This window comes from Lonchura striata, chromosome 36 (assembly GCF_050655825.1).
Source record: "Lonchura striata isolate lonStrDom1 chromosome 36, ASM5065582v1, whole genome shotgun sequence".
NCBI classification, from domain to species: domain Eukaryota; kingdom Metazoa; phylum Chordata; class Aves; order Passeriformes; family Estrildidae; genus Lonchura; species Lonchura striata.
In genome coordinates this window covers 324,504-348,667 of record NC_140738.1, presented here as the reverse complement: position 1 = coordinate 348,667, position 24,164 = coordinate 324,504, and the positions used below count along the sequence as shown (strand labels likewise).

Sequence of the window (24,164 nt, the reverse complement as noted above, 5' to 3'; positions counted from 1 at the left end):
GCAAGCACGCAAAATGGCGGCGGTTGCCATGGGAATCTGCCCGTCGCCAAAATGGCGGTTCCCTTGGGAGTTTGCCCGTAGTCAAAATGGCGGCGCTCGCCGCTTTGCCCTCTCCGGGGCGCCAAACCGCCGCTGTTCGGGTTTGGAATAAAGGGATTAAAAGGCGGGAGGGGCGCGGTGTCCGTGGGAGCGGCGGGACGGGAATTGCGCGGTTTTAAAGCCGCCGCTTTGAATGGAAATGGTGAGGGAGGGCGGGTGCTGCCAGCACGCAAAATGGCGGCGGGAACAGCGGAAGTAATGGCGGGTGCCTGAACTCAAAATGGCGGCGGCAACAGCGGAAATAACGACAGTGCCAGCACGCAAAATGGCGGCGGTTGCCATGAGAACCTGCCCGTAGTCAAAATGGCGGCGCTCGCCGCTTTGCCCTCACCGGGGCGCCAAATCGCCGCTGTTCGGGTTCGAATTAAAATGATTGAAAGGCGGGAGGGGCGCGGTGTCCGTGGGAGCGGCGGGACGGGAATTGCGCGGTTTTAAAGCCGCCGCTTTGTGTGGAAATCCTGAATGAGGGCGGGTGCTGCCAGCACGCAAAATGGCGGCGGGAACAGCGGAAATTACGACAGTGCCAGCACGCAAAATGGCGGCGGCTGCCAGTAGAACCTGCCCGTCACCAAAATGGCGGCGGCCACAACGGAAATACCGGCGGGTGCCAGCACGCAAAATGGCGGCGTTTCCTGTTAAAACGGCTGCCAGCACTCAAAATGGCGGCTGTCCCCATTAAAACAAGCGGCGCTGCCCACACTCATCATGGCGGCGGCGGCTTCCCGGCCCCGTTTCCCTCCGTTTCCGGGCGCTCCCGGTTCCGCGGGCCGCGGGCGGCGAGCGGCGGCTCCGGCGCCATGTCGGACACGTGGAGCTCCATCCAGGCCCACAAGAAGCAGCTGGACTCGCTGCGGGAGCGGCTGCGGCGCCGCCGCAAGCGGGACCCGCTGGGAGCCGCGGGTGAGGGCGGGGAGGGTAATTAATGGGTTAATTAGGGGTTAATGGCGGGGGGGAGGGTAATTAATGGGGTAATTAGGGGTGATTAGGGGTTAATGGCGGGGGAAAGGGTAATGAATGGGGTAATCAGGGGTAATTAGGGGTTAATGGCGGGGGGGAAGGGTAATTAATGGGGTAATTAGGGGTAATTAGGGGTTAATGGCGGGGGGGAGGGTAATTAATGGGGTAATTAGGGGTAATTAGGGGTTAATGGCGGGGGGGAGGGTAATTAATGGGGTAATCAGGGGTAATTAGGGGTTAATGGCGGGGGGGAGGGTAATTAATGGGGTAATTAGGGGTGATTAGGGGTTAATGGCGGGGGGAGAAGGGTAATGAATGGGGTAATTAGGGGTAATTAGGGGTTAATGGCGGGGGGAAGGGTAATTAATGGGGTAATTAGGGGTAATTAGGAGGTTAATGAGGGGGGGAGGGGTGATTAGCAGGGGTAATTAGGGGGAAAGAATGATTAATGCGTGTAATGAGGGGGAACGGGTTAAGGAATGGGGTTAATGAGGGGGGGAAGGATAATTAGGAGGTTAATGAGGGGGAAGGGGTAATTAGCAAGGGTAATTAGGGGGAAAGAGTGATTAATGGGGTTAATGAGGGGGAAAGAGATAATTAAAGGGGTTTAATGGGGAAAGAGTCATTAAAGGTTTAATGAGGAGTAATTAGGGAAAGGTAGGGGTTAATTAGGGGGAAGAGGTAATTAAATGGGTTAATGAGGGGGAAGGGGTAATTAGGGGTTAATGAGGGGGAATTAGGGGCTAATGACGGGGGAAGGGTAATTAAAGGGGTTAACGAGGGGTAATCAAGGAGTTAATGAGGGGTAATTAAAGGCATTAATGAGGGGGAAGGGGAAATTAAGGGGTTAATTAACAACCGGGGGTAATCAAAAATAGGGGTTAATTAAGAACTAAAGTGTAATTAAGAATAGATGCGAATTAAGCCACAGAGGTAATTAGTCACGTGCATTAATTAGGTGCTAATTACCCCCCACAGACCCCTGCCATGACCTCTCCCTGGCCACGCCCCCCCGCACCTCCAGCCCCGCCCCCTCGGGCCCCGCCCCCTCGGGCCCCGCCCAGGGGGGCGTGGCCTCGCTCGGCCCCGCCCCCGGCTCCGCCCCCTCCCCGGCCGGGGGTCCCGAGGGGGTCCCGGGGGATCCCCCGGAGCCGGACCCGGCGCTGGAGCGGCGCCTCCTGCTGCACCTGTCCGACCTGGCCACGCCCCTGCCCGCCGACGCCGCCGCCATCCGCAGCGCCATCGCCGGGGTAGGTGTGGGGGGCGCCCGGGGGCACCTGGGGGCACCTGGGCACTCACCTGGGCATGGGGAACACACCTGGGACAGGTGGGACACACCTGGGTACTCACCTGGGCACAGCTGGGGGCACCTGGGCACACCTGAACACTCACCAGGGCATTGGCAGATACACCTGGGCACACCTGGGGGCACCTGGGTACTCACCTGGGTGTGGGAGATACACCTGGGTACACCTGGGCACTCACCTGGGCACACCTGGGCATGGGGAACACACCTGGGACAGGTGGGACACACCTGGGTACTCACCTGGACACACCCGGGGGCACCTGGGCACACCTGAACACTCACCAGGGCATTGGCAGATACACCTGGGCACACCTGGGGGCACCTGGGTACTCACCTGGGTGTGGGAGATACACCTGGGTACACCTGGGCACTCACCTGGGCACACCTGGGCATGGGGAACGCACCTGGGACAGGTGGGACACACCTGGGTACTCACCTGGGCACACCTGAGTACACCTGGGGGCACCTGGGCATACCTGGGCACTCACCTGGGCATGGAGAACACACCTGGGTACATCTGGGACAGGTGGGACACACCTGGGTACTCACCTATGCACACCTGAGCACACCTGAGTACACTTGGGCACACCTGGGCACATGGGGATACACCTAGGCACACCTGGGCACAGCTGGGTACTCACCTGGGCACACCTGAGTACACCTGGGGGCACCTGGCCATACCTGGGCACTCACCTGGGCACACCTGAGTATGCCTGGGCACTCACCTGGGTGTGGGGCATACACCTGGGCACACCTGAACACACCTGGGCACAGCTGGGTACTCACCTGAGCACTCACCTGGGCACACCTGGACACACCTGGGGTCACCTGGGCATTGGGGGCACACCTGGGACAGGTGGGACAGACCTGGGCACTCACCTGGGTATTGGCAATACACCTGGGCACTCACCTGGCCACACACCTGGTACCCACCACCACCTCAGCTATCCCCAGGTGCGTCCCCCCCCATACCCAGGTGTGCCCAGGTGTGCCCAGGTGTGCCGCCCCCCCCCGCAGGGCGACGCGCAGGTGACGCTGCGGGCGGTGGAGAGCCTCCTGCACAAGTTCGCGGCGCAGGAGCTGATCGAGGTGCGCCGGGGGCTGCTGCACGACGGCCCCGCCCTCGTCACCTGCGCCGACCACTCCAAGCTGGCCGCCATGGCCGCCGCCGCCGCCGCCCCGCCACCGCCGCCGGGCGGGGGGCGCCGGCGCGAGGCGGAGCCGGCCGGTGGCGCCGGGGAAGGGAAGGAGGCGGCCAAGCGGTGCCGGCGGGCGGCGGCGGCGGCGTCGGCGTCGGACGTGGATCTGGAGATCGAGAGCCTGCTGAGCCAGCAGTCCACCAAGGAGCAGCAGAGCAAGAAGGTGAGGGGATTTGGGGAAAGGTGGGAGGGGTTTGGGGGGGTTTCAAGATGGCGGAGTTGCAAAATGGCGGGGTTTCAAGATGGTGGAGTTTTAAGATGGCGGAGTTTTAAGATGGCGGAGTTGCAAAATGGCGGGGTTTCAAGATGGCGGAGTTTCAAAATGGCGGGGTTCTAAGATGGAGTTTTAAGATGGCGGAGTTGCAAAATGGCGGGGTTTTGAGATGGAGTTGTAAAATGGTGGAGTTGCAAAATGGTGGGGTTTCAAGATGGCGGAGTTTTAAGATGCTGGCATTTCAAAATGGCAGGGTTCTAAGATGGCGGAGTTGCAAAATGGCGGGGTTTCAAGATGGTGGAGTTCCAAAATGGCGGAGTTGCAAAATGACGGGGTTTTAAGATGGCAGAGTTTCAAGATGGCGGGGTTTTGAGATGGAGTTTTGAGATGGTGGAATTGCAAAATATCACGGTTTCAAGATGGCGGAGTTTCAAAATGGCTGGGTTTTAAGATGGCGGAGTTGCAAAATGGCAGCGTTTCAAAATGGCGGAATTGCAGAATGGCGGGGTTTTAAGATGGAGTTTCAAAACGGCAGAGTTTTAATATGGTGGAGTTTCAAAATGGCGGGGTTTTAAGATGGCAGAGTTTTAAGATGGTGGTACTTCAAGATGGCTGAGTTTTAAGATGGCGGAGTTTCAAAATGGCGGAGTTTTGAGATGGAGTTTTAAGATGGAGGAGTTTCAAGATGGCGGAGTTGCAAAATGGCAGGCTTTTAAGATGGTGGATTTTTAAAATGTTGGGGTTTCAAGATGGTGGAGTTTCAAATGGCAGAGTTTCAAAATGGGGGCGTTTTAAGATGGTGGAGTTTCAAGATGGCGGAGTTTTGAGATGGAGTTTTAAGATGGCGGAGTTTCAAAATGGCGGGTTTTCAAGATGGCGGAGTTTTAAGATGGTGGCATTTCAAAATGGTGAGACTTTAAGATGGTGGAGTTTCAAAATGGCGGAGTTGCAAAATGGCGAGGTTTTAAGATGGAGTTTGAAAATGGCGGACTATCAAAATGGCCGCATTTCAAGATGGTGGCATTTCAAAATGGCGGCGTTTTAAGGAGGAGGGCGGGGTTTAACCGTGGTGGGCGGGGTTTAATGACAAATGGGCGGGGTTTAATGAAGGTGGGCGGGGTTTAACCATGGTGGGCGGGGTTTAATGCAGGTGGGCGGGGTTTAACACTGGTGGGCGGGGTTTGATGAAGGTGGGCGGGGTTTAACCCTGGTGGGCGGGGTTTAATTCAGGTGGGTGGGGTTTGGTGGCAAATGGGCGGGGTTTAATTCAGGTGGGCGGGGTTTAACAGTGATGGGCGGGGTTTAATGATAAATAGGCGGGGTTTAGCACTGGTGGGCGGGGTTTGATGAAGGTGGGCGGGGTTTAATAACAAATGGGCGTGGTTTAACAATGATGGGCGGGGTTTAATGAGAAATAGGCGGGGTTTAACACTGGTGGGTGGGGTTTGATGAAGGTGGGCGGGGTTTAACCCTGGTGGGCGGGGTTTAATGCAGGTGGGCGGGGTTTAATGACAAATGGGCGGTGTTTAATTCAGGTGGGCGGGGTTTAAGGACAAATGGGCGGAGTTTAACACTGGTGGGCGGGGTTTAATGACAAATAGGTGGGGTTTAACAATGATGGGTGGGGTTTAATGACAAATGGGTGGGGTTTAACACTGGTGGGTGGGGTTTGATGGCAAATGGGCGTGGTTTAAGGGTGGTGGGCGGGGTTTAATGCAATGGGCGGGGTTTAATCCTGGTAGGCGGGGTTTAAGGGACGTGGGCGGGGTCTGGAGCTAACGGGCGGGGTTTAATGGCAAACGGGCATGGTTTATCCCCTGGTGGGCGGGGTTTAAAGGTCGTGGGCGGGGTTTCCGGCCGGGTGGGCGCGGTTTCCCACCACGGCGGGCGCACCTGGGCGCAGGTGAGCCAGGAGATCCTGGAGCTGCTGAACACCACCACGGCCAAGGAGCAGTCCATCGTGGAGAAGTTCCGGTCGCGCGGGCGCGCCCAGGTGCAGGAGTTCTGCGACCACGGCACCACCGAGGAGTGCGTCAAGGCCTCGGGCGGCGAGCGGCCCTGCCGGCGCCTCCACTTCCGGTCAGGATCATTTGCATATTTAATTGAGAATCTCGGGGGGGTTATTGGGGGTTTTCGGGGCGTTATATGGAATTTTTTTGGGGATTTTTTGGGGTTTAATTTAGATTTCTGGGGTGATTTTCTTGCGTTTTGCGGTGATTTATTTCCTCCAAAAACCCCGTTTATTTCCTCCAAAAATCCAATTTATTCCTCCAAAAATCTCATTCTTCCCCCCAAAAACCCCATTTATTTCCCCCTAAAAACCCCATTTATTTCCTGCTAAAAACCCCATTTATTTCCCCCTAAAAACCCCATTTATTTTCTCCAAAAATCCCATTCTTCCCCCCAAAAACCCCATTTATTCCCCCCTAAAAACCCCATTTATTTCCCCCTAAAAACCCCATTTATTCCTCAAAAATTCCCATTTTTCTCCCTAAAAACCCCATTTATTCCTCAAAAATTCCCATTTTTCCCCCTAAAAACCCCATTTATTTCTCCCTAAAACCCCCATTTATTCCCCCCTAAAACCCCCATTTCTTTTCCCCTAAAAACCCCATTTATTCCTCCAAAAACCCCATTTATTCCCCCAAAAACCCCATTTATTCCTCAAAAATCCCATTTTTCCCCCCAAACTCCCCCATTATTTCCCCATAAAAACCCCATTTATTTCCTCTAAAATGCCCACTTTTCCCCCTAAAATCCCCATTTATTCCCGCCTAAAAACCCCATTTAATCCTCAAAAATTCCCATTTTTCTCCCTAAAAACCCCATTTATTTCCCCCTAAAAACCCCATTTATTTCTCTCTAAAACCCCCATTTCTTTCCCCCTAAAAACCCCATTTATTCCCCCAAAAATCCCATTTTCTCCCCCAAAAATTCCATTTTCTCCCCCATTTTTCCCCCCAAAAACCCCATTTTTCCCCCTAAAAACCCCATTTATTTCTCTCTAAAAACCCCATTTATTCCCCCCTAAAACCCCCATTAATTCCCCCCTAAAACCCCCATTTCTTTCCCCCTAAAAACCCCATTTATTCCCCCCTAAAACCCCCATTTCTTTCCCCCTAAAAACCCCATTTATTCCTCCAAAAATCCCATTTTCTCCCCCATTTTTCCCCCCAAAAACCCCATTTTCTCCCCCATTTTTCCCCCCAAAAATCCCATTTTCTCCCCCATTTTTCCCCCCAAAAACCCCATTTTCTCCCCCATTTTTCCCCCCAAAAATCCCATTTTCTCCCCCATTTTTCCCCCCAAAAATCCCATTTATTTCACCCTAAAAACCCCATTTATTCCACAAAAATTCCCATTTTTCCCCCTAAAAACCCCATTTATTTCCCCCTAAAAACCCCATTTATTTCCTCCAAAAATCTCATTTTTCCCCCAAAACACCCCCATTATTTCCCCCTAAAAACCCCATTTATTCCTCCAAAAACCCCATTTATTCCCCCAAAAACCCCATTTTCTCCCCCATTTTTCCCCCCAAAAATCCCATTTATTCCCCCAAAAATCCCATTTTCTCCCCCATTTTTCCCCCCAAAACCCCATTTTTTCCCCCAAAACCCCATTTATCCCCCCAAACCCCCATTTTTCCCCCAATTTCCCAATTCCCCCCGAATTCCCCCCAAAACCCGCCCGCAGCCGCATCATCAACAAGCACACGGACGAGTCTCTGGGCGACTGCTCCTTCCTCAACACCTGCTTCCACATGGACACCTGCAAGTACGTCCACTACGAGATTGACACCTGCGCGGCCACGCCCCCCCGAGGCCACGCCCCCGCGAGGCCACGCCCCCCCGCGCAGGCCACGCCCCCCGCGCCGCCCCGCGGCCCCGCCCCGCCCGACGCCGGCGCCGACCGCCTCTTCCCGCCGCAGGTGAGGATAAATTTATAATGTTTTTTATTCGGATAACGGTGGTTTTTTAGTATGTTAATGAGGGTTATTTAGTGTATGGGTGGGGGATTTTTATTCTGTTATTGGGGGTTTTTTATTCTATTATTTGGGGGTTTTTTATTCTATTAATGGGGATTTTTTATTATGTTAATGGCGGTTTTTTATTCTATTAATGGGGATTTTTTATTCAATTAATGGCGATTTTTTATTCTATTAATGGTGGTTTTTTATTCAATTAATGGTGATTTTTTATTATGTTAATGGCGATTTTTTATTCTATTAATGGTGGTTTTTTATTATGTTAATGGTGGTTTTTTAGTGTGTTAATGGGGGTTATTCAGTGTATGGATGGGGGGTTTTTATTCTGTTATTGGGGGTTATTTTATTATGTTAATGGTGGATTTTTTATTCTATTAATGGTGATTTTTTATTCTATTAATGGGGATTTTTTATTCTATTGGTGGTGATTTTTTATTCAATTAATGGCGATTTTTTATTCTATTAATGGGGATTTTTTATTTAAGTAATGGAGATTTTTTATTCTATTAATGGGGATTATTTAGTATAGTAATGGAGATTTTTTATTCTATTAATGGTGATTTTTTATTCTATTAATGGCGATTTTTTATTCTATTAGTGGGGATTTTTTATTATGATAATGGTGATTTTTTATTCAATCAATGGGGATTTTTTATTCTATTAATGGGGATTTTTTATTTAAGTAATGGTGATTTTTTATTCTATTAATGGGGATTATTTAGTATATTAATAGAGATTTTTTATTCTATTATTGGGAATTTTTTATTATGTTAATGGCGGTTTTTTATTCTATTAATGGGGATTTTTTATTCTATTAATGGGGATTATTTAGTATATTAATGGAGATTTTTTATTCTATTATTGGGGATTTTTATTATGTTAATGGGGATTTTTTATTCTATTAATGGTGATTTTTTATTCTATTAATGGGGATTATTTAGTGTATTAATGGAGATTTTTTATTCTACTAATGTGCATTATTTATTCTATTAATGGAGATTTTTTATTCTATTAATGGGGATTATTTAGTATATTAATGGAGATTGTTTTAATGACTTTTTTTATTCTGATAACGGTGGTTTTTTAGTGTGTTAACGGGGGTTATTTAGTGTATGGGTGGGGGTTTTTTATTCTGTTATTGGGGGTTATTTTATTATGTTAATGGTGGATTTTTTATTCAATTAATGGCGATTTTTTATTCTATTAATGGTGGTTTTTTATTATGTTAATGGTGGTTTTTTAGTGTGTTAACGGGGGTTATTCAGTGTATGGATGGGGGATTTTTATTCTGTTATTGGGGGTTTTTTATTCTATTATTTGGGGTTTTTTTATTCTATTAATGGGGATTATTTAGTATGTTAATGACAATTTTTTATTCAATTAATGGTGATTTTTTATTCTATTAATGGGGATTTTTTATTATGTTAATGGTGGTTTTTTAGTGTGTTAACGGGGGTTATTTCGTGTATTGATGGGGGGTTTTTATTCTGTTAATGGTGATTTTTTATTCTGGTAATGATGGATTTTTTATTCTATTAATGGCGATTTTTTATTCTATTAATGGGGATTATTTAGTATATTAATAGAGATTTTTTATTCTATTATTGGGGATTTTTTTTATTATGCTAATGGCGATTTTTTATTCTATTAATTGTGATTTTTTATTCTATTAATGGGGGTTATTTAGTATATTAATGGCGATTTTTTATTATCTTAATGGTGATTTTTTATTCTATTAATGGAGATTTTTTATTCTATTATTGGGGATTTTTAGGTGATTTTTTGCCGTTTTTCGCCATTTTTCGCCATTTTAACCGTTTTCGCTCGTTTTTGCCCCGTTTTTTCAGTGGATCTGCTGCGACATCCGCTACCTGGATGTGTCCAACCTGGTCAATCACCTGAGACACCATTTCTGACCCAATTCCTCCCCTTTTTAGCTGTTTTTTGTCGTTTTTTGCCGTTTTTTGCCGTTTTTCTCAGTTTTCCGCCATTTTAACCGTTTTCGCTCATTTTTGCCCCGTTTTTTCAGTGGATCTGCTGCGACATCCGCTACCTGGACGTGTCCAACCTGGTCAATCACCTGAGACACCATTTCTGACCCAATTCCTTCCCTTTTTAGGTGTTATTTTGCCGGTTTCGCCGTTTTTTGCTATTTTTTGCAATTTTCGCCATTTTAACCGTTTTTGCTCGTTTTTGCCCCATTTTCTCAGTGGATCTGCTGCGACATCCGCTACCTGAACGTGTCCATCCTGGTCAATCACCTGAGACACCATTTCTGACCCAATTCCTCCCCTTTTTAGCTGTTTTTTTGCCGTTTTTTGCCGTTTTTCGCCATTTTTCACCATTTTTCACCATTTTAACCGTTTTTGCTCGTTTTTACCCCGTTTTTTCAGTGGATCTGCTGCGACATCCACTCCCTGCACACATCCCTCCAGGACAACCTCCTGAGACACCATTTCTTACCCAATTCCTCCCCTTTTTAGCTGTTTTTTGTCGTTTTTTGCCGTTTTTTGCCGTTTTTCTCAGTTTTCCGCCATTTTAACCGTTTTCGCTCGTTTTTGCCCCATTTTCTCAGTGGATCTGCTGCGACATCGGCTCCCTGGACGTGTCCAACCTGGTCAATCACCTGAGACACCATTTCTGACCCAATTCCTCCCCTTTTTAGCTGTTTTTTTGCCGTTTTTTGCCGTTTTTCGACGTTTTTTGCTATTTTAACCGTTTTTCCCCGTTTTTGCCCCATTTTTTCAGTGGATCTGCTGCGACATCCGCTACCTGGACGTGTCCATCCTGGGCAAGTTCCTGAGACACCATTTCTGACCCAATTCCTCCCCTTTTTAGCTGTTTTTTTGCCGTTTTTTGCCATTTTTCACCATTTTTCGCCATTTTAACCGTTTTTCCCCGTTTTTGCCCCGTTTTTTCAGTGGATCTGCTGCGACATCCGCTACCTGGACGTGTCCATCCTGGGCAAGTTCGCCGTGGTGATGGCGGACCCGCCCTGGGACATCCACATGGAGCTGCCCTACGGGACGCTGACGGACGACGAGATGCGGCGCCTCAACATCCCCGTGCTGCAGGACGAGGGATTCCTCTTCCTCTGGGTCACTGGCAGGTCCCAAAATCCCCCGGATTTGCCCCAAAAATCACGAGATTTTTGAGCAAAACTCCCAGGATTTACCCCGAATCCGTAGCGACCCCAAAAACCCCAAAATTCACCCCAAAAACCTCAATATTCACCCCAAAAACCCCGAGAATTCACGCCCAAACCCTGAGGATTCACCTCAGATCTGTTGGGATTTACCCCAAACCCATAAGGACCCCAAAAACCCCGAGATTTCCCCCAAAAATCATGAGATTTGTGACCAAAACTCCCAGGATTTATTCTGAATCCGTAGCGACCCCAAAAACCCCAATATTCACCCCAAAACCCCTCGGAATTCATGCCAAAACTCTGAGGATTCACCTCAGATCTGTTGGGATTTACCCCAAACCCATAAAGACCCCAAAAACCCCGAGATTTCCCCCAAAAATCACGAGATTTTTGAGCAAAACCCCCAGGATTTACCCCGAATACGTAGCGACCCCCAAAACCCCAATATTCACCCCAAAAACCCTCAGAATTCACGCTCAAACTCTGAGAATTCACCACAAATCTGTTGGGATTTACCCCAAACCCATAAGGACCCCAAAAACCCCGAGATTTCCCCCAAAAATCATGAGATTTTTGAGCAAAACCCCCAGGATTTACCCCGAATCCATAGTGACCCCAAAAACCCCAATATTCACCCCAAAAACCGCAATATTCACCCCAAGAACCCCGAGAATTCACGCCCAAACCCTGAGGATTCACCCCAAATCTGTTGGGATTTACCCCAAACCCATAAAGACCCCAAAAACCCTGAGATTTCCCCCAAAAATCACAAGATTTTTGAGCAAAACCCCCAGGATTTACCCCGAATCCATAGCGACCCCAAAAACCCTGAAATTCACCCCAAAAACCCTCAGAATTCACGCTCAAACTCTGAGAATTCACCCCAAATCTGTCGGGATTTATTTCAAACACATAACCACCCCAAAATCCCCGAGATTCGCCCCAAAAATCACGAGATTTTTGACCAAAAGCCCCAGGATTTGCCCCAAATACATAGCGACCCCAAAAACCCCAATATTCACCCCAAAAACCTCAATATTCACCCCAAAAATCCCAAGATTCACCTCCAAAGTGTGGGGATTTATTTCAAACCCATAGTGACCCAAAATCCCAATTTTTTCCCCCAAATCCCAATTTCCCTGCCCAAAATCCCAATTTTCCTCCCAAAACCCCAATTTTTTCCCTCAAAAACTCAGTTTTTCCCCCAAAATCCCAACCTTTTCCCCCAAAACCCCAATTTTCCCTCAAAATCCCAATTTTTCCCTCTCAAATCCCAATTTCCCCCCCAAAGTCCCAATTTTCCCCCCAAAATCCAAATTTTTCCCCCAAATTCCCAAATTTCCCCCTCAAATCCCAATTTTCCCCCCAAAATCCGATTTCCCTTCCCAAAAATCCCATTTTCCCCCCAAAATCCCAATCTTTTCCCCAAAAATCCCAATCTTTTCCCCCAAAACCCAATTTTCCCTCAAAATCCGAATTTCCCCCCCAAAACCCCCAATTTTCTCCCCCAAAATCCCAATTTTCCCCTCAAAATCCCCATTTTCTCCCCAAAAATCCCAATTTTCCCCTCAAAATCCCAATTTTTTCTCCCCCAAAATCCCATTTTTTCCCCCCATTCCAGGGCAATGGAGCTGGGCCGCGAGTGCCTCAACCTCTGGGGGTGAGTTTTTAATTTTTTAATTCAAAAAAACGCCAAAAAATCCCAAAAAAACCTCCAAAACCCCCCCAAAAAAACCCTGAAAAAAACTGCAAAAATTGTTAAAAACCCCAAAAACCCCAAAATTTCCCAAATTTGGGGCAGGTACGAGCGCGTGGATGAAATAATTTGGGTGAAGACGAATCAGCTGCAGCGAATCATCCGCACGGGCCGGACGGGGCATTGGCTGAACCACGGCAAGGAGCATTGCCTGGTACCAAAATCCCCCAGATTCGCCCCAAAAATCCCAAATATCCGCCCCGAAAATCCCAAATGTGCAGCCCAAAAATTCCCAAAGAGCCACTGAAAAAAATCCCAAATATTGAACCCAAAAATCCCAAATATCAGCCCCAAAAATTTCAAATATCCGCCCCAAAAATACCAACTATTCGCCCCGAAAATCCCAAATGTGCAGCCCAAAAATTCCCAAAGAGCCACTGAAAAAAATCACAAATATTGAACCCAAAAATCCCAAATATTCGCCCCAAAAATCCAAAATATCCACCCCAAAAATTCCAAATATTCGCCCCAAAAATCTCAAATGTTCACCCCAAAAATTCCCAAATAGCCACTGAAAAAATCCCAAATATTGAACCCAAAAATCCCAAATATCCGCTCCAAAAATTTCAAATATCCGCCCCAAAAATACCAAATATTTGCCCCAAAAATACCAAATATTTACCCCAAAAATTTCAAATATCCGCCCTAAAAATACCAAATATTTACCCCAAAAATTTCAAATATCCGCCCCAAAAATCCCAAATATTTGCCCCAAAAATACCAAATATTGACCCCAAAAATCCAAAATATCCACCCCAAAAATTCCAAATGTTCACCCTAAAAATTTCCAAATATTCACCTTAAAAATCACAAATATTGACCCCAAAATTCCAAATATCGACCCCAAAAATCCCAGATATCCACCCCAAAAATTCCAAATATCGACCCCAAAAATCCCAAATATTCGCCTCAAAAAATCCCAAATATTGACAACCTAGAAATCCCAAATATCGACCTCAAAAAATCCAAAATATCGACCCCAAAAATCCCAAATATTCATCCCAAAAATCCCAAATATTCGCACCAAAAAATCGCAAATGTTCACCCCAAAATTTCCCAAATATTGACACGAAAAAATCCCAAATATTGAACTGAAAAATCTCAAATATTCACCCCAAAAATCCCAAATATTCACCCCAAAAATTCCAAATATTCACCCCAAAACCGACCGCAAGTCCCAGGGGAATTTGGGAATTTTGGGGCAGATTTTGGGGCAGATTTTGGGGATTTTGGGGGCCTTGGTGAGAATTTGGGGGGTTTTGGGGCAGATTTTGGGAATTTTGGGTGTTTTGGGGCAGATTTTGGGGGTTTGGGGTATTTTGGGGATTTTGGATATTTACGGGCAGTTTTTGGGGGTTTGGGATATTTTGGGGGAAATTTTGGGAATTTTGGGTGTTTAGGGACAGATTTATCAGTTTGGAGTATTTTGGGGCAGATTTTGGGGATTTTGGGTATTTATGGACAGATTTAGGGATTTGGGATATTTTGGGGCAGATTTTTGGAATTTTGGGTGTTTAGGGACAGATTTATGCGTTTGGAATATTTTGGGGCAGATTTTGGGGTGGGTTTTGGGGATTTTGGGTGTTTAGGGACAGATTTTGGGGGTTTGGGGCAGATTTTTGGAATTTTGGGTGTTTAGGGACAGATTTATGGGTTTGGAATATTTTGGGGCAGATTTTGGGGATTTTGGGGTGGGTTTTGGGGATTTTGGGTGTTTAGGGACAGATTTTGGGGGTTTGGGGCAGATTTTGGGGATTTTGGGGCAGATTTTGGGGCAGATTTTGGGGATTTGGGGTTTTTAAGGACAGATTCAGGGGTTCGGGGTATTTTGGGGCAGATTTGGGGGATTTTGGGGTTTTGGGACCCCCCAAATTTTCACCTCCCACAGGTGGGGGTGAAGGGGAACCCCCAAGGCTTCAACCGGGGCCTGGATTGTGACGTCATCGTGGCCGAGGTGAGACCCCAAATCCGCGGGGTTTCACCCCAAAAACCCCGCCCCGAAACCCCCCCTTTAACCCCCTGATTTTGGGAAATTTCACCCAAATTTGGGGGGTTTAACCCCAAAATCCTCAGGATTTAAACCCAAAATTGGGGCATTTAAACCAAAAATCTGGGGGTTTAAGCCCAAAATCTGGGGGTTTTAACCCCAAAATCTGTGGGTTTAACCCCAAAATCCTCAGGATTTAAACCCAAAATTGGGGCATTTAAACCCGAAGTCTGGGGTTTTAAATCTGCAAATGTGGGATTTAAACCCAAAATCTGGGGGTTAAAACATAAAAAATGAGGATTTAACCGCAAAATCTGGGGGTTTAACCCCAAAATCCTCAGGATTTAAACCCAAAATTGGGGCATTTAAACCCGAAGTCTGGGGTTTTAAATCTGCAAATGTGGGATTTAAACCCAAAATCTGGGGGTTAAAACATAAAAAAGAGGATTTAACCCCAAAATCTGGGGGTTTAACCCCAAAATCCTCAGGATTTAAACCCAAAATTGGGGCATTTAAACCAAAAATCTGGGGGTTTAAGCCCAAAATCCTCAGGATTTAAACCCAAAATTGGGGCATTTAAACCCGAAGTCTGGGGTTTTAAACCCAAAATCTGGGGTTTTAAATCTGCAAATGTGGGATTTAAACCCAAAATCTGGGGGTTAAAACATAAAAAATGAGGATTTAACCCCAAAATCTGGGGGGTTTAACCCCAAAATCCTCAGGATTTAAACCCAAAATTGGGGCATTTAAACCCGAAGTCTGGGGTTTTAAATCTGTAAATGTGGGATTTAAACCCAAAATCTGGGGGTTAAAACATAAAAAAGAGGATTTAACCCCAAAATCTGGGGGTTTAACCCCAAAATCCTCAGGATTTAAACCCAAAATTGGGGCATTTAAACCAAAAATCTGGAGATTTAACCCCAAAATCTGGGGTTTTAAATCTGCAAATGTGGGATTTAAAACCAAAATCTGGGGGTTAAAACATAAATAATGAGGATTTAACCCCAAAATCTGGGGGTTTAACCCCAAAATCCTCAGGATTTAAACCCAGAAAACGTCGGGAAACCAAAAAACCCCTCAGAAAATGGGAAAAATGAGGAAATTACCTCAGAAAAGGGAGAAAAATGAGGGAAATAGCTCAGAAAATGGTAAAAATGAGGAAATTATTTCAGGAAAAGGAGAAAAATGAGGGAATTACCTCATGAAATGGTGAAAAATGTGGAATTTACCTCATAAAATGGTGAAAAATGAGGAAAATACCTCAGAAAAAAAAGGCGGGAAAGCGAAATCCCCTCAGAAAATGGGAAAAAATGAGGAAATTACCTCAGAAAAATGTGAATAATGAGGGAAATACCTCAGGAAATGGTTAAAATGAGGGAATTACCTCATAAAATGGTGAAAAATGTGGAATTTACCTCATAAAATGGTGAAAAATGAAGAAAATACCTCAGGAAAAAAGGCGGGAAAACGAAATCCCCTCAGAAAATGGGAAAAAATGAGGAAATTACCTCAGAAAAATGTGAATAACGAGGGAAATACCTCAGGAAATGGTTAAAATGAGGGAATTACCTCATAAAATGGTGAAAAATGAGGAAAATACCTCAGAAAAAAAAGGCGGGAAAGCGAAATCCCCTCAGAAAATGGGAAAAAATGAGGAAATTACCTCAGAAAAATGTGAATAATGAGGGAAATACCTCAGGAAATGGTTAAAATGAGGGAATTACCTCAGAAAAGGGAGAAAAATGAGGAAATTAGCTCATAAAATGGTGAAAAATGAGGAAAATACCTCAGAAAAAAAGGCGGGCAAACGAAATCCCCTCAGAAAAAATGTGAATAATGAGGGAAATAGCTCAGGAAATGGTTAAAATGAGGGAATTACCTCATAAAATGGTGAAAAGTGTGGAATTTACCTCATAAAATGGTCGAAAATGTGGAATTTACCTCATAAAATGGTGAAAAATGAGGAAAATACCTCAGGAAAAAAGGCGGGAAAACGAAATCCCCTCAGAAAATGGGAAAAAATGAGGAAATTACCTCAGAAAAATGTGAATAATGAGGGAAATACCTCAGGAAATGGTTAAAATGAGGGATTTATGTCAGGAAAGGAGAAAAATGAGGGAATTACCTCAGAAAAGGGAGAAAAATGAGGAAATTAGCTCATAAAATGGTGAAAAATGAGGAAAATACCTCAGAAAAAAAGGCGGGCAAACGAAATCCCCTCAGAAAAAATGTGAATAATGAGGGAAATACCTCAGGAAATGGTTAAAATGAGGAAATTACCTCATAAAATGGTGAAAAATGAGGAATTTACCTCATAAAATGGTGAAAAATGAAGAAAATACCTCAGGAAAAAAGGCGGGAAAACGAAATCCCCTCAGAAAATGGGAAAAAATGAGGAAATTACCTCAGAAAAATGTGAATAATGAGGGAAATACCTCAGGAAATGGTTAAAATGAGGGAATTACCTCATAAAATGGTGAAAAATGTGGAATTTACCTCATAAAATGGTGAAAAATGAAGAAAATACCTCAGGAAAAAAGGCGGGAAAATGAAATCCCCTCAGAAAATGGGAAAAAATGAGGAAATTACCTCAGAAAAATGTGAATAATGAGGGAAATACCTCAGGAAATGGTTAAAATGAGGTAATTACCTCATAAAATGGTGAAAAGTGTGGAATTTACCTCATAAAATGGTGGAAAATGTGGAATTTCCCTCATAAAATGGTGAAAAATGAGGAAAATACCTCAGAAAAAAAGGCGGGAAAACGAAATCCCCTCAGAAAATGGGAAAAAATGAGGAAATTACCTCAGAAAAATGTGAATAATGAGGGAAATAGCTCAGGAAATGGTTAAAATGAGGGAATTACCTCATAAAATGGTGAAAAGTGTGGAATTTACCTCATAAAATAGTGAAAAATGAGGAAAATACCTCAGAAAAAAAGGCGGGAAAACGAAATCCCCTCAGAAAATGGGAAAAAATGAGGAAATTACCTCAGAAAAATGTGAGTAATGAGGGAAATACCTGAGGAAATGGTTAAAATGAGGAAATTACCTCATAAAATGGTGGAAAGTGTGGAATTTACCTCATAAAATGGTGGAAAATGTGGAATTTACATCATAAAATGGTGGAAAATGAGGAAAATACCTCAGGAAAAAAGGCGGGAAAACGAAATCCCCTCAGAAAATGGGAAAAAATGAGGAAATTACCTCAGAAAAATGTGAATAATGAGGGAAATAGCTCAGGAAATGGTTAAAATGAGGGAATTATGTCAGGAAAGGAGAAAAATGAGGGAATTACCTCAGAAAAGGGAGAAAAATGAGGAAATTAGCTCATAAAATGGTGAAAAATGAGGAAAATACCTCAGAAAAAAAGGCAGGGAAACGAAATCCCCTCAGAAAAAATGTGAATAATGAGGGAAATACCTCAGGAAATGGTTAAAATGAGGGAATTACCTCATAAAATGGTGAAAAGTGTGGAATTTACCTCATAAAATGGTGAAAAATGTGGAGTTTACATCATAAAATGGTGAAAAATGAGGAAAATACCTCAGAAAAAAAGGCAGGAAAACGAAATCCCCTCAGAAAATGGGAAAAAATGAGGAAATTACCTCAGAAAAATGTGAATAATGAGGGAAATACCTCAGGAAATGGTTAAAATGAGGAAATTACCTCATAAAATGGTGAAAAATGTGGAATTTACCTCATAAAATGGTGAAAAATGAAGAAAATACCTCAGGAAAAAAGGCGGGAAAACGAAATCCCCTCAGAAAACGGCGGGAAACCAAAAACCCCCTCAGAAAACGCAGCAAAACCAAGAAAGAAAGAGCAAAAAAAGGGCGAAAAATAGCAGAAAATAGCAAAAAAAAAAGGCAAAAAACGGAGGAAAAGGTAAAACTTTTTTTTTTTTTGTTTGGTTTTTTGCAGGTGCGCTCCACCAGCCACAAACCCGACGAGATCTACGGGATGATCGAGCGGCTGTCGCCCGGCACGAGGAAAATCGAACTTTTCGGGCGCCCCCACAACGTGCAGCCCAACTGGTAAATCGGGGTTTAATGGGAATTTTGGAGGATTTAAAGGGGATTTTTTTGGTTTTTTTTTGGAGTTTTTTTGGGGGATTAAAGGGGATTTAATTGGGATTTTTTTGGGGATTTTTTGGGGTTTTTTTTGGGGGTTTAAAGGGGATTTTTTGGGGGTTTTTTGGGGATTTAAATGAGTTTTTTTGGATTTTTTTTGGGATTTAAAGGGGATTTTTTTTTTATTTTAACAGGGATTTTGGGGAATTTAAATGGGATTATTTTAGGGGTTTAAATGGGATTTTTGGGGGCTTTTAGGGGATTTTTTGGGGGGGTTAAAGGGGATTTAAATGGGATTTACATGGGAATTTTGGTTTTTTTTGGGGGGGATTTAAAGGGGATTTTTTGGGGGTTTTTTTGAGATTTAAAGGGGATTTTTTTATTTTAACAGGGATTTTGGGGAATTTAAATGGGATTTTTTTAGGGGTTTAAATGGGATTTTTGGGGTTTTTTTGGGGGGATTTAAAGGGGATTTTTTGGGGGTTTTTTGGGGATTTAAAGGGGAATTTTTGGGGTTTTTTTGGGGGATTTAAATGAGTTTTTTTGGATTTTTTTGCAATTTAAAGGGGATTTTTTTTTTTATTTTAACAGGGATTTTGGGGAACTTAAATGGGATTATTTTAGGGGTTTAAATGGGATTTTTGGGGGTTTTTTTGGGGGATTTAAAGGGGATTTTTGGGGTTTTTTTTGGGGATTTAAAGGGGAATTTTTGGGGTTTTTTTGGGGGATTTAAATGAATTTTTTTGGATTTTTTTTGCGATTTAAAGGGGATTTTTTTTTTTTTATTTTAACAGGGATTTTGGGGAATTTAAATGGGATTTTTTTAGGGGTTTAAATGGGATTTTTGGGGTTTTTTTGGGGGATTTTTTTGGGGATTTTTTGGGGTTTTTTTGGGATTTAAATGAGATTTTTGGATTTTTTTTTTTGGGATTTAAAGGGGATTTTTTTTTTTATTTTAACAGGGATTTTGGGGAATTTAAATGGAATTTTTTTTAGGGGTTTAAATGGGATTTTTTGGAGATTTTTTTGGGGGGTTTTTCAGGGGTTTAAAGGGGATTTTGAGGGACTTTTAGAGGATTTTTGGAGGAGTTTAAAGGGGATTCTTTTTAGTGATTGAATTTGGATTTTTTGGGTTTTTTGGGACTGAAATTTGGGGGTTTTCGGGTTTTTTTTGGTGTCTTTTTTTAGATTTTTTTGGGATTTTTTTTAATGACTGAATTTGGAATTTTTGGGGTTTTTTGAGACTGAAATTTGGTTTTTTTTGGTGTTTTTTTTGGGGATTCTTTGTGGGATTTTTTTTGTTAACTAGATTTGGATTTTTTGGGACTGAAATTGGGTTTTTTTTGGGGCTTTTCGGGACTGAAATTCGGTTTTTTTTGCGATTTTTTACGGGATTTTTTTGGGGGATTTTTTTTTGATGGCTGAACTTGAGTTTTTTGGGTCTGAAATTTGATTTTTTTGGGGTTTTTCAGGACTGAAATTCGCTTTTTTTGTGGGGTTTTTTGCAACTTTTTTTGGGGGATTTTTTTTTGATGACTGAACTTGATTTTTTTGGGTCTGAAATTTGATTTTTTTTTTTGATTTTTCGGGCCAGAAATTTGTGTTTTTTGTGGTTTTTTTTTGGATTTTTTTGCCATTTTTTAACGGGATTTTTTTTTGATGGCTCAACTTGATTTTTTTGGGTCTGAAATTTGATATTTTTTGGGGTTTTTCGGGACTGAAAATCGGTTTTTTTGTGGGTATTTTTTTGCAATTTTTTTATGGGATTTTTTTTTTTGATGGCTGAACTTGAGTTTTTTGGGTCTGAAATTTGATTTTTTTTTGGGTTTTTTTTTGGGATTTTTTTTGATCACTGAACTTGAGTTTTTTGGGTCTGAAATTTGATTTTTTTGGGGGTTTTTTTTGGGATTTTTTTTTTGATCACTGAACTTGAGTTTTTTGGGTCTGAAATTTGATTTTTTTTGGGGTTTTTTTTGGGGATTTTTTTTGATCACTGAACTTGAGTTTTTTGGGTCTGAAATTTGATTTTTTTTGGGTTTTCTTTGGGGATTTTTTTTGATGGCTGAACTTGAGTTTTTTGGGTCTGAAATTTGCTTTTTTTGGGGTTTTTCGGGACTGAAATTCGTTTTTTTTGGTTTTTTTGGTGTGATTTTTTTTTTGATGACTGAACTTGATTTTTCCAAGTCTGAAATTTGATTTTTTTTTGATTTTTCGGGCCAGAAATCCGTGTTTTTTGTGTTTTTTTTTTAATTTTTTTGCCATTTTTTAACGGGATTTTTTTTTTGATGGCTGAACTCGAGTTTTTTGGGTCTGAAATTAAATTATTTTGTTTTTTTTCCCTCAGGATCACGCTGGGGAACCAGCTGGACGGGATCCACCTGCTGGACCCCGACGTGGTGGCGCGGTTCAAGCAGCACTACCCCGACGGCGTCATCGCCAAGCCCAAGAACCTCTGAACGCCGAATTTATTTGGGATTTTTTGCGTTAATTCGGGGCTTTTCTGTGAGTTTTATTTGGGGTTTTTATGCATTTATTTGGCGTTTTGTTCATTTTTTTTTTGGGGATTTATTTGGGGTTTTATTTGGTTTTTTAGTCATTTTTTTTGGTTTTTATTTTCATTTTTTGGGGGTTTTTTTGGGTCTTGTTCAGGGTTTTTTTTGGGATTTATTTGGGGTTTTATTTGGTTTTTTAGTCTTTTTTTTTTGGTTTTTATTTTCTTTTTTTTGGGTTTTTTTTGGGTCTTATTCAGGGGTTTTTTTGGGGATTTGGGGTTTTGTTTGGTTTTTATTTTCATTATTTTCGGGTGTTTTTTTGGGTCTTATTCAGGCTTTTATTTGGGATTTATTTCGGTTTTTTTCTGGTTTTTTACTAATTTTTTTGGGGTTTTATTTTCATTTTTTTGGGGTTTTTTTTGGGTCTTATTCAGGGTTTTTTTTGGGATTTATTTGGGGTTTTATTTGGTTTTTTAGTCATTTGTTTTGGTTTTTATTTTCTTTTTTTTTGGGTTTTTTTCGGTGTTATTCAGGGTTTTTTTTTGGGGATTTATTTGGGGTTTTGTTTGGTTTTTATTTTCATTTTTTGGGGGTTTTTTTTGGGTCTTATTCAGGCCTTTATTTGGGATTTATTTGGGTTTTATTTGATTTTTTTAGTAATTTTTTTGGGGTTTTTTTCATTTTTTTTGGGTTTTTTTTTGGGTCTTATTCAGGCTTTTATTTGGGATTTATTTGGGTTTTTTTTTGTTTTTTACTAATTTTTTGGGGGTTTTATTTTCATTTTTTTGGGGTTTTTTTTGGTGTTATTCAGGGGTTTTTTTGGGATTTATTTGGGGTTTTATTTGGTTTTTTTAGTCATTTTTTTTGTTTTTTTTTCTTTTTTTGGGTTTTTTTTTGGGTCTTATTCAGGCTTTTATTTGGGATTTATTTGGATTTTATTTGGAATTTTTTGGGGTTTTATTTTGTATTTTTAGCCATATTTTTGGGTTGTTTTTTCATTTTTTTGGGTTTTTTTTGGGGGTCTTATTCACGGTTTTATTTGGGATTTATTTGGGTTTTATTTGGAATTTTTTTGGGTTTTATTTGGGGTTTTATTTTGTATTTTTAGCCATTTTTTTGTTTTTTTCTTTTTTCATTTTTTTGGGTATTTTTGAGGGTCTTATTCAGGGTTTTATTTGGGATTTTTTTGGGTTTTAATTGGGATTTTTTTTGCGTTTTAATTGGGATTTTTTTTGCGTTTTATTTGGTTTTTTTAGCCTTTTCTTTATCATTTATTTGGGGTTTTTTTTGAGTCTTAGTCAGGCTTTTATTTGGGATTTATTTGGATTTTATTTGAAATTTTTTTGGGGTTTTATTTGGGATTTATTTGAGGTTTTATTGATTTTTTTAGTCATTTTTTGGGTTTTTCTTTTCTTTTTTTTTGGGGTTTGTTTGGGGTCTTATTTGAGATTTTTTTTAAATTTTATTTGGCATTTTTTTGTTTTATTTGAGGTTTTGTTTGGGTTTTTTTGCAATTTTTGGGTTTTTTTTGGGGGGTTTTATTTGGGGTTTTATTTGACTTTTTTAGCAATTTTTTGGGGTTTTTTTTCTGTTTTTTTCAGTTTATTTGGGGTTTTATTTGGGATTTATTTGGGATTTTTTTGAGGTTTTATTTTGGTTTTTTAGCCATTTTTTTTTCCATTTATTTGGGGTTTTTTTGGGTCTTATTCAGGATTTTATTTGGGATTTTTTTTTTGTTTTATTGGGGATTTATTTTTGTTTTATTTGGAATTTTTTTGGGGTTTTATTTTGGTTTTTTAGCCATTTTTTGTTTGTTTTTTTTTCTTTTTTTTGGGCCTTTTTCAGGGTTTTGGGATTTTTTTGGGGTTTTATTTGGAATTTTTTTGGGTTTTAATTGGGATTTTTTTTGGGTTTTAAATTGGGTTTTTAAGCATTTATTTGGGTTTTTTTAATATTTATTGGGTTTTATTTGGGGTTTTTAGCAATTTTTGGGTTTTTTCTTGTTTTTTGGGTTTTTTTGGGTTTTAGGAATTTTATTTGGGGTTTTATTTGGGGTTTTATTTGGGGTTTTTAGCCATTTTTTTGGCTTTTTTTCTTTTTTGGATTTGTTTTTGGGTTTATTTAGGGTTTTTTTGGGTTTAATTTGGGTTTTTTAGGATTTTTTTAAAGAGTTTTTAATTAGGGTTTTATTTGGATTTTTTAGCAATTTTTTGGGGTTTTTATGGGTTTTATTTGGGTTTTTATTTGAGGTTTTTTGGGTTTTATTTGGGTTTTTTGGGGATTTTAAAAAAACTTATTTGGGTTCATTTGGGGATTCAATTTGGGATTTCTATTTGGATTTTTTAGAATTTTTTTTCGTTTTTTGGGGTTTTTTTAGGTTTTTTTTGTTTTCATTAAGCTTTTTATTTGGGCTTTTTAGGGTTTTTTTGGGTTTTATTTGGGTTTTTTTGGGTTTTATTTGGGTTTTTTTGGTTTTTTAAAGTGTTTTTTTGTGGTTTTTTTTGGTTTTTATTAGGGATTTTTATTTGGATTTTTTTGTCTTTTATTTGGTTTTTTTGTTATTTTAGGGTTTTTTTGTTTGGTTTTTTTTTTGGGGCTTTTTTGAGTATTTTTTTTGTTTCTTTGTCATTTTTAGGATTTTTTAATGTTTGAGTTTTATTTTGTTTTTTGGGTTTTTTCTTGACATTTTTTCCTAGGGATTTATTTTATTTTATTTTTGGTATTTATATTTTTTTGGGTTTTTTTGAGGGGTTGTTTTGGGTTTTTTTTAATTTTTTGGGGGGAAGTTTGGGGGTTTTTAATTATTTTGTGGTTTTTTTGTTTTTACAGGGTATTTGTTATTATTTAGAGATTTTTTTGGGTGGTTTTTGGGTTTTTTAGAGAATTTTTGGGGTTTGGGGCAGCGTGGAAATAAAAGGATTTGCAAGGAAAGGCTGGCGTGGTTTTTTT

The 24,164-nt window shown here is 41.7% G+C and overlaps 1 protein-coding gene across 1 annotated transcript; it reads left to right on the top strand.

Moving 5' to 3' along the window:
* Positions 1-849: 849 nt before the first annotated feature.
* On the top strand, positions 850-24,146 carry METTL3 (methyltransferase 3, N6-adenosine-methyltransferase complex catalytic subunit). The gene is made up of 11 exons (XM_085565381.1): positions 850-999; positions 2,035-2,306; positions 3,380-3,724; positions 5,679-5,854; positions 7,469-7,703; positions 10,682-10,869; positions 12,530-12,568; positions 12,710-12,818; positions 14,553-14,618; positions 18,575-18,687; positions 21,068-24,146. Exons 1-11 carry the CDS (start codon positions 897-899, stop codon positions 21,177-21,179), a joined length of 1,758 nt encoding a protein of 585 aa, XP_085421507.1. The 5' UTR covers positions 850-896; the 3' UTR covers positions 21,180-24,146.
* The last annotated feature ends 18 nt before the right edge of the window (positions 24,147-24,164 follow it).

Bases quoted from the DNA above. Each gene is read 5' to 3' on its own strand.
- METTL3 (XM_085565381.1), top strand. From the start codon at position 897: ATGTCGGACACGTGGAGCTCCATCCAGGCCCACAAGAAGCAGCTGGAC. The intron at 2,307-3,379 runs GTAGGTGTGGGG...CCCCCCCCGCAG, and splicing joins TCCGCAGCGCCATCGCCGGG to GGCGACGCGCAGGTGACGCT. The intron at 3,725-5,678 runs GTGAGGGGATTT...ACCTGGGCGCAG, and splicing joins AGGAGCAGCAGAGCAAGAAG to GTGAGCCAGGAGATCCTGGA.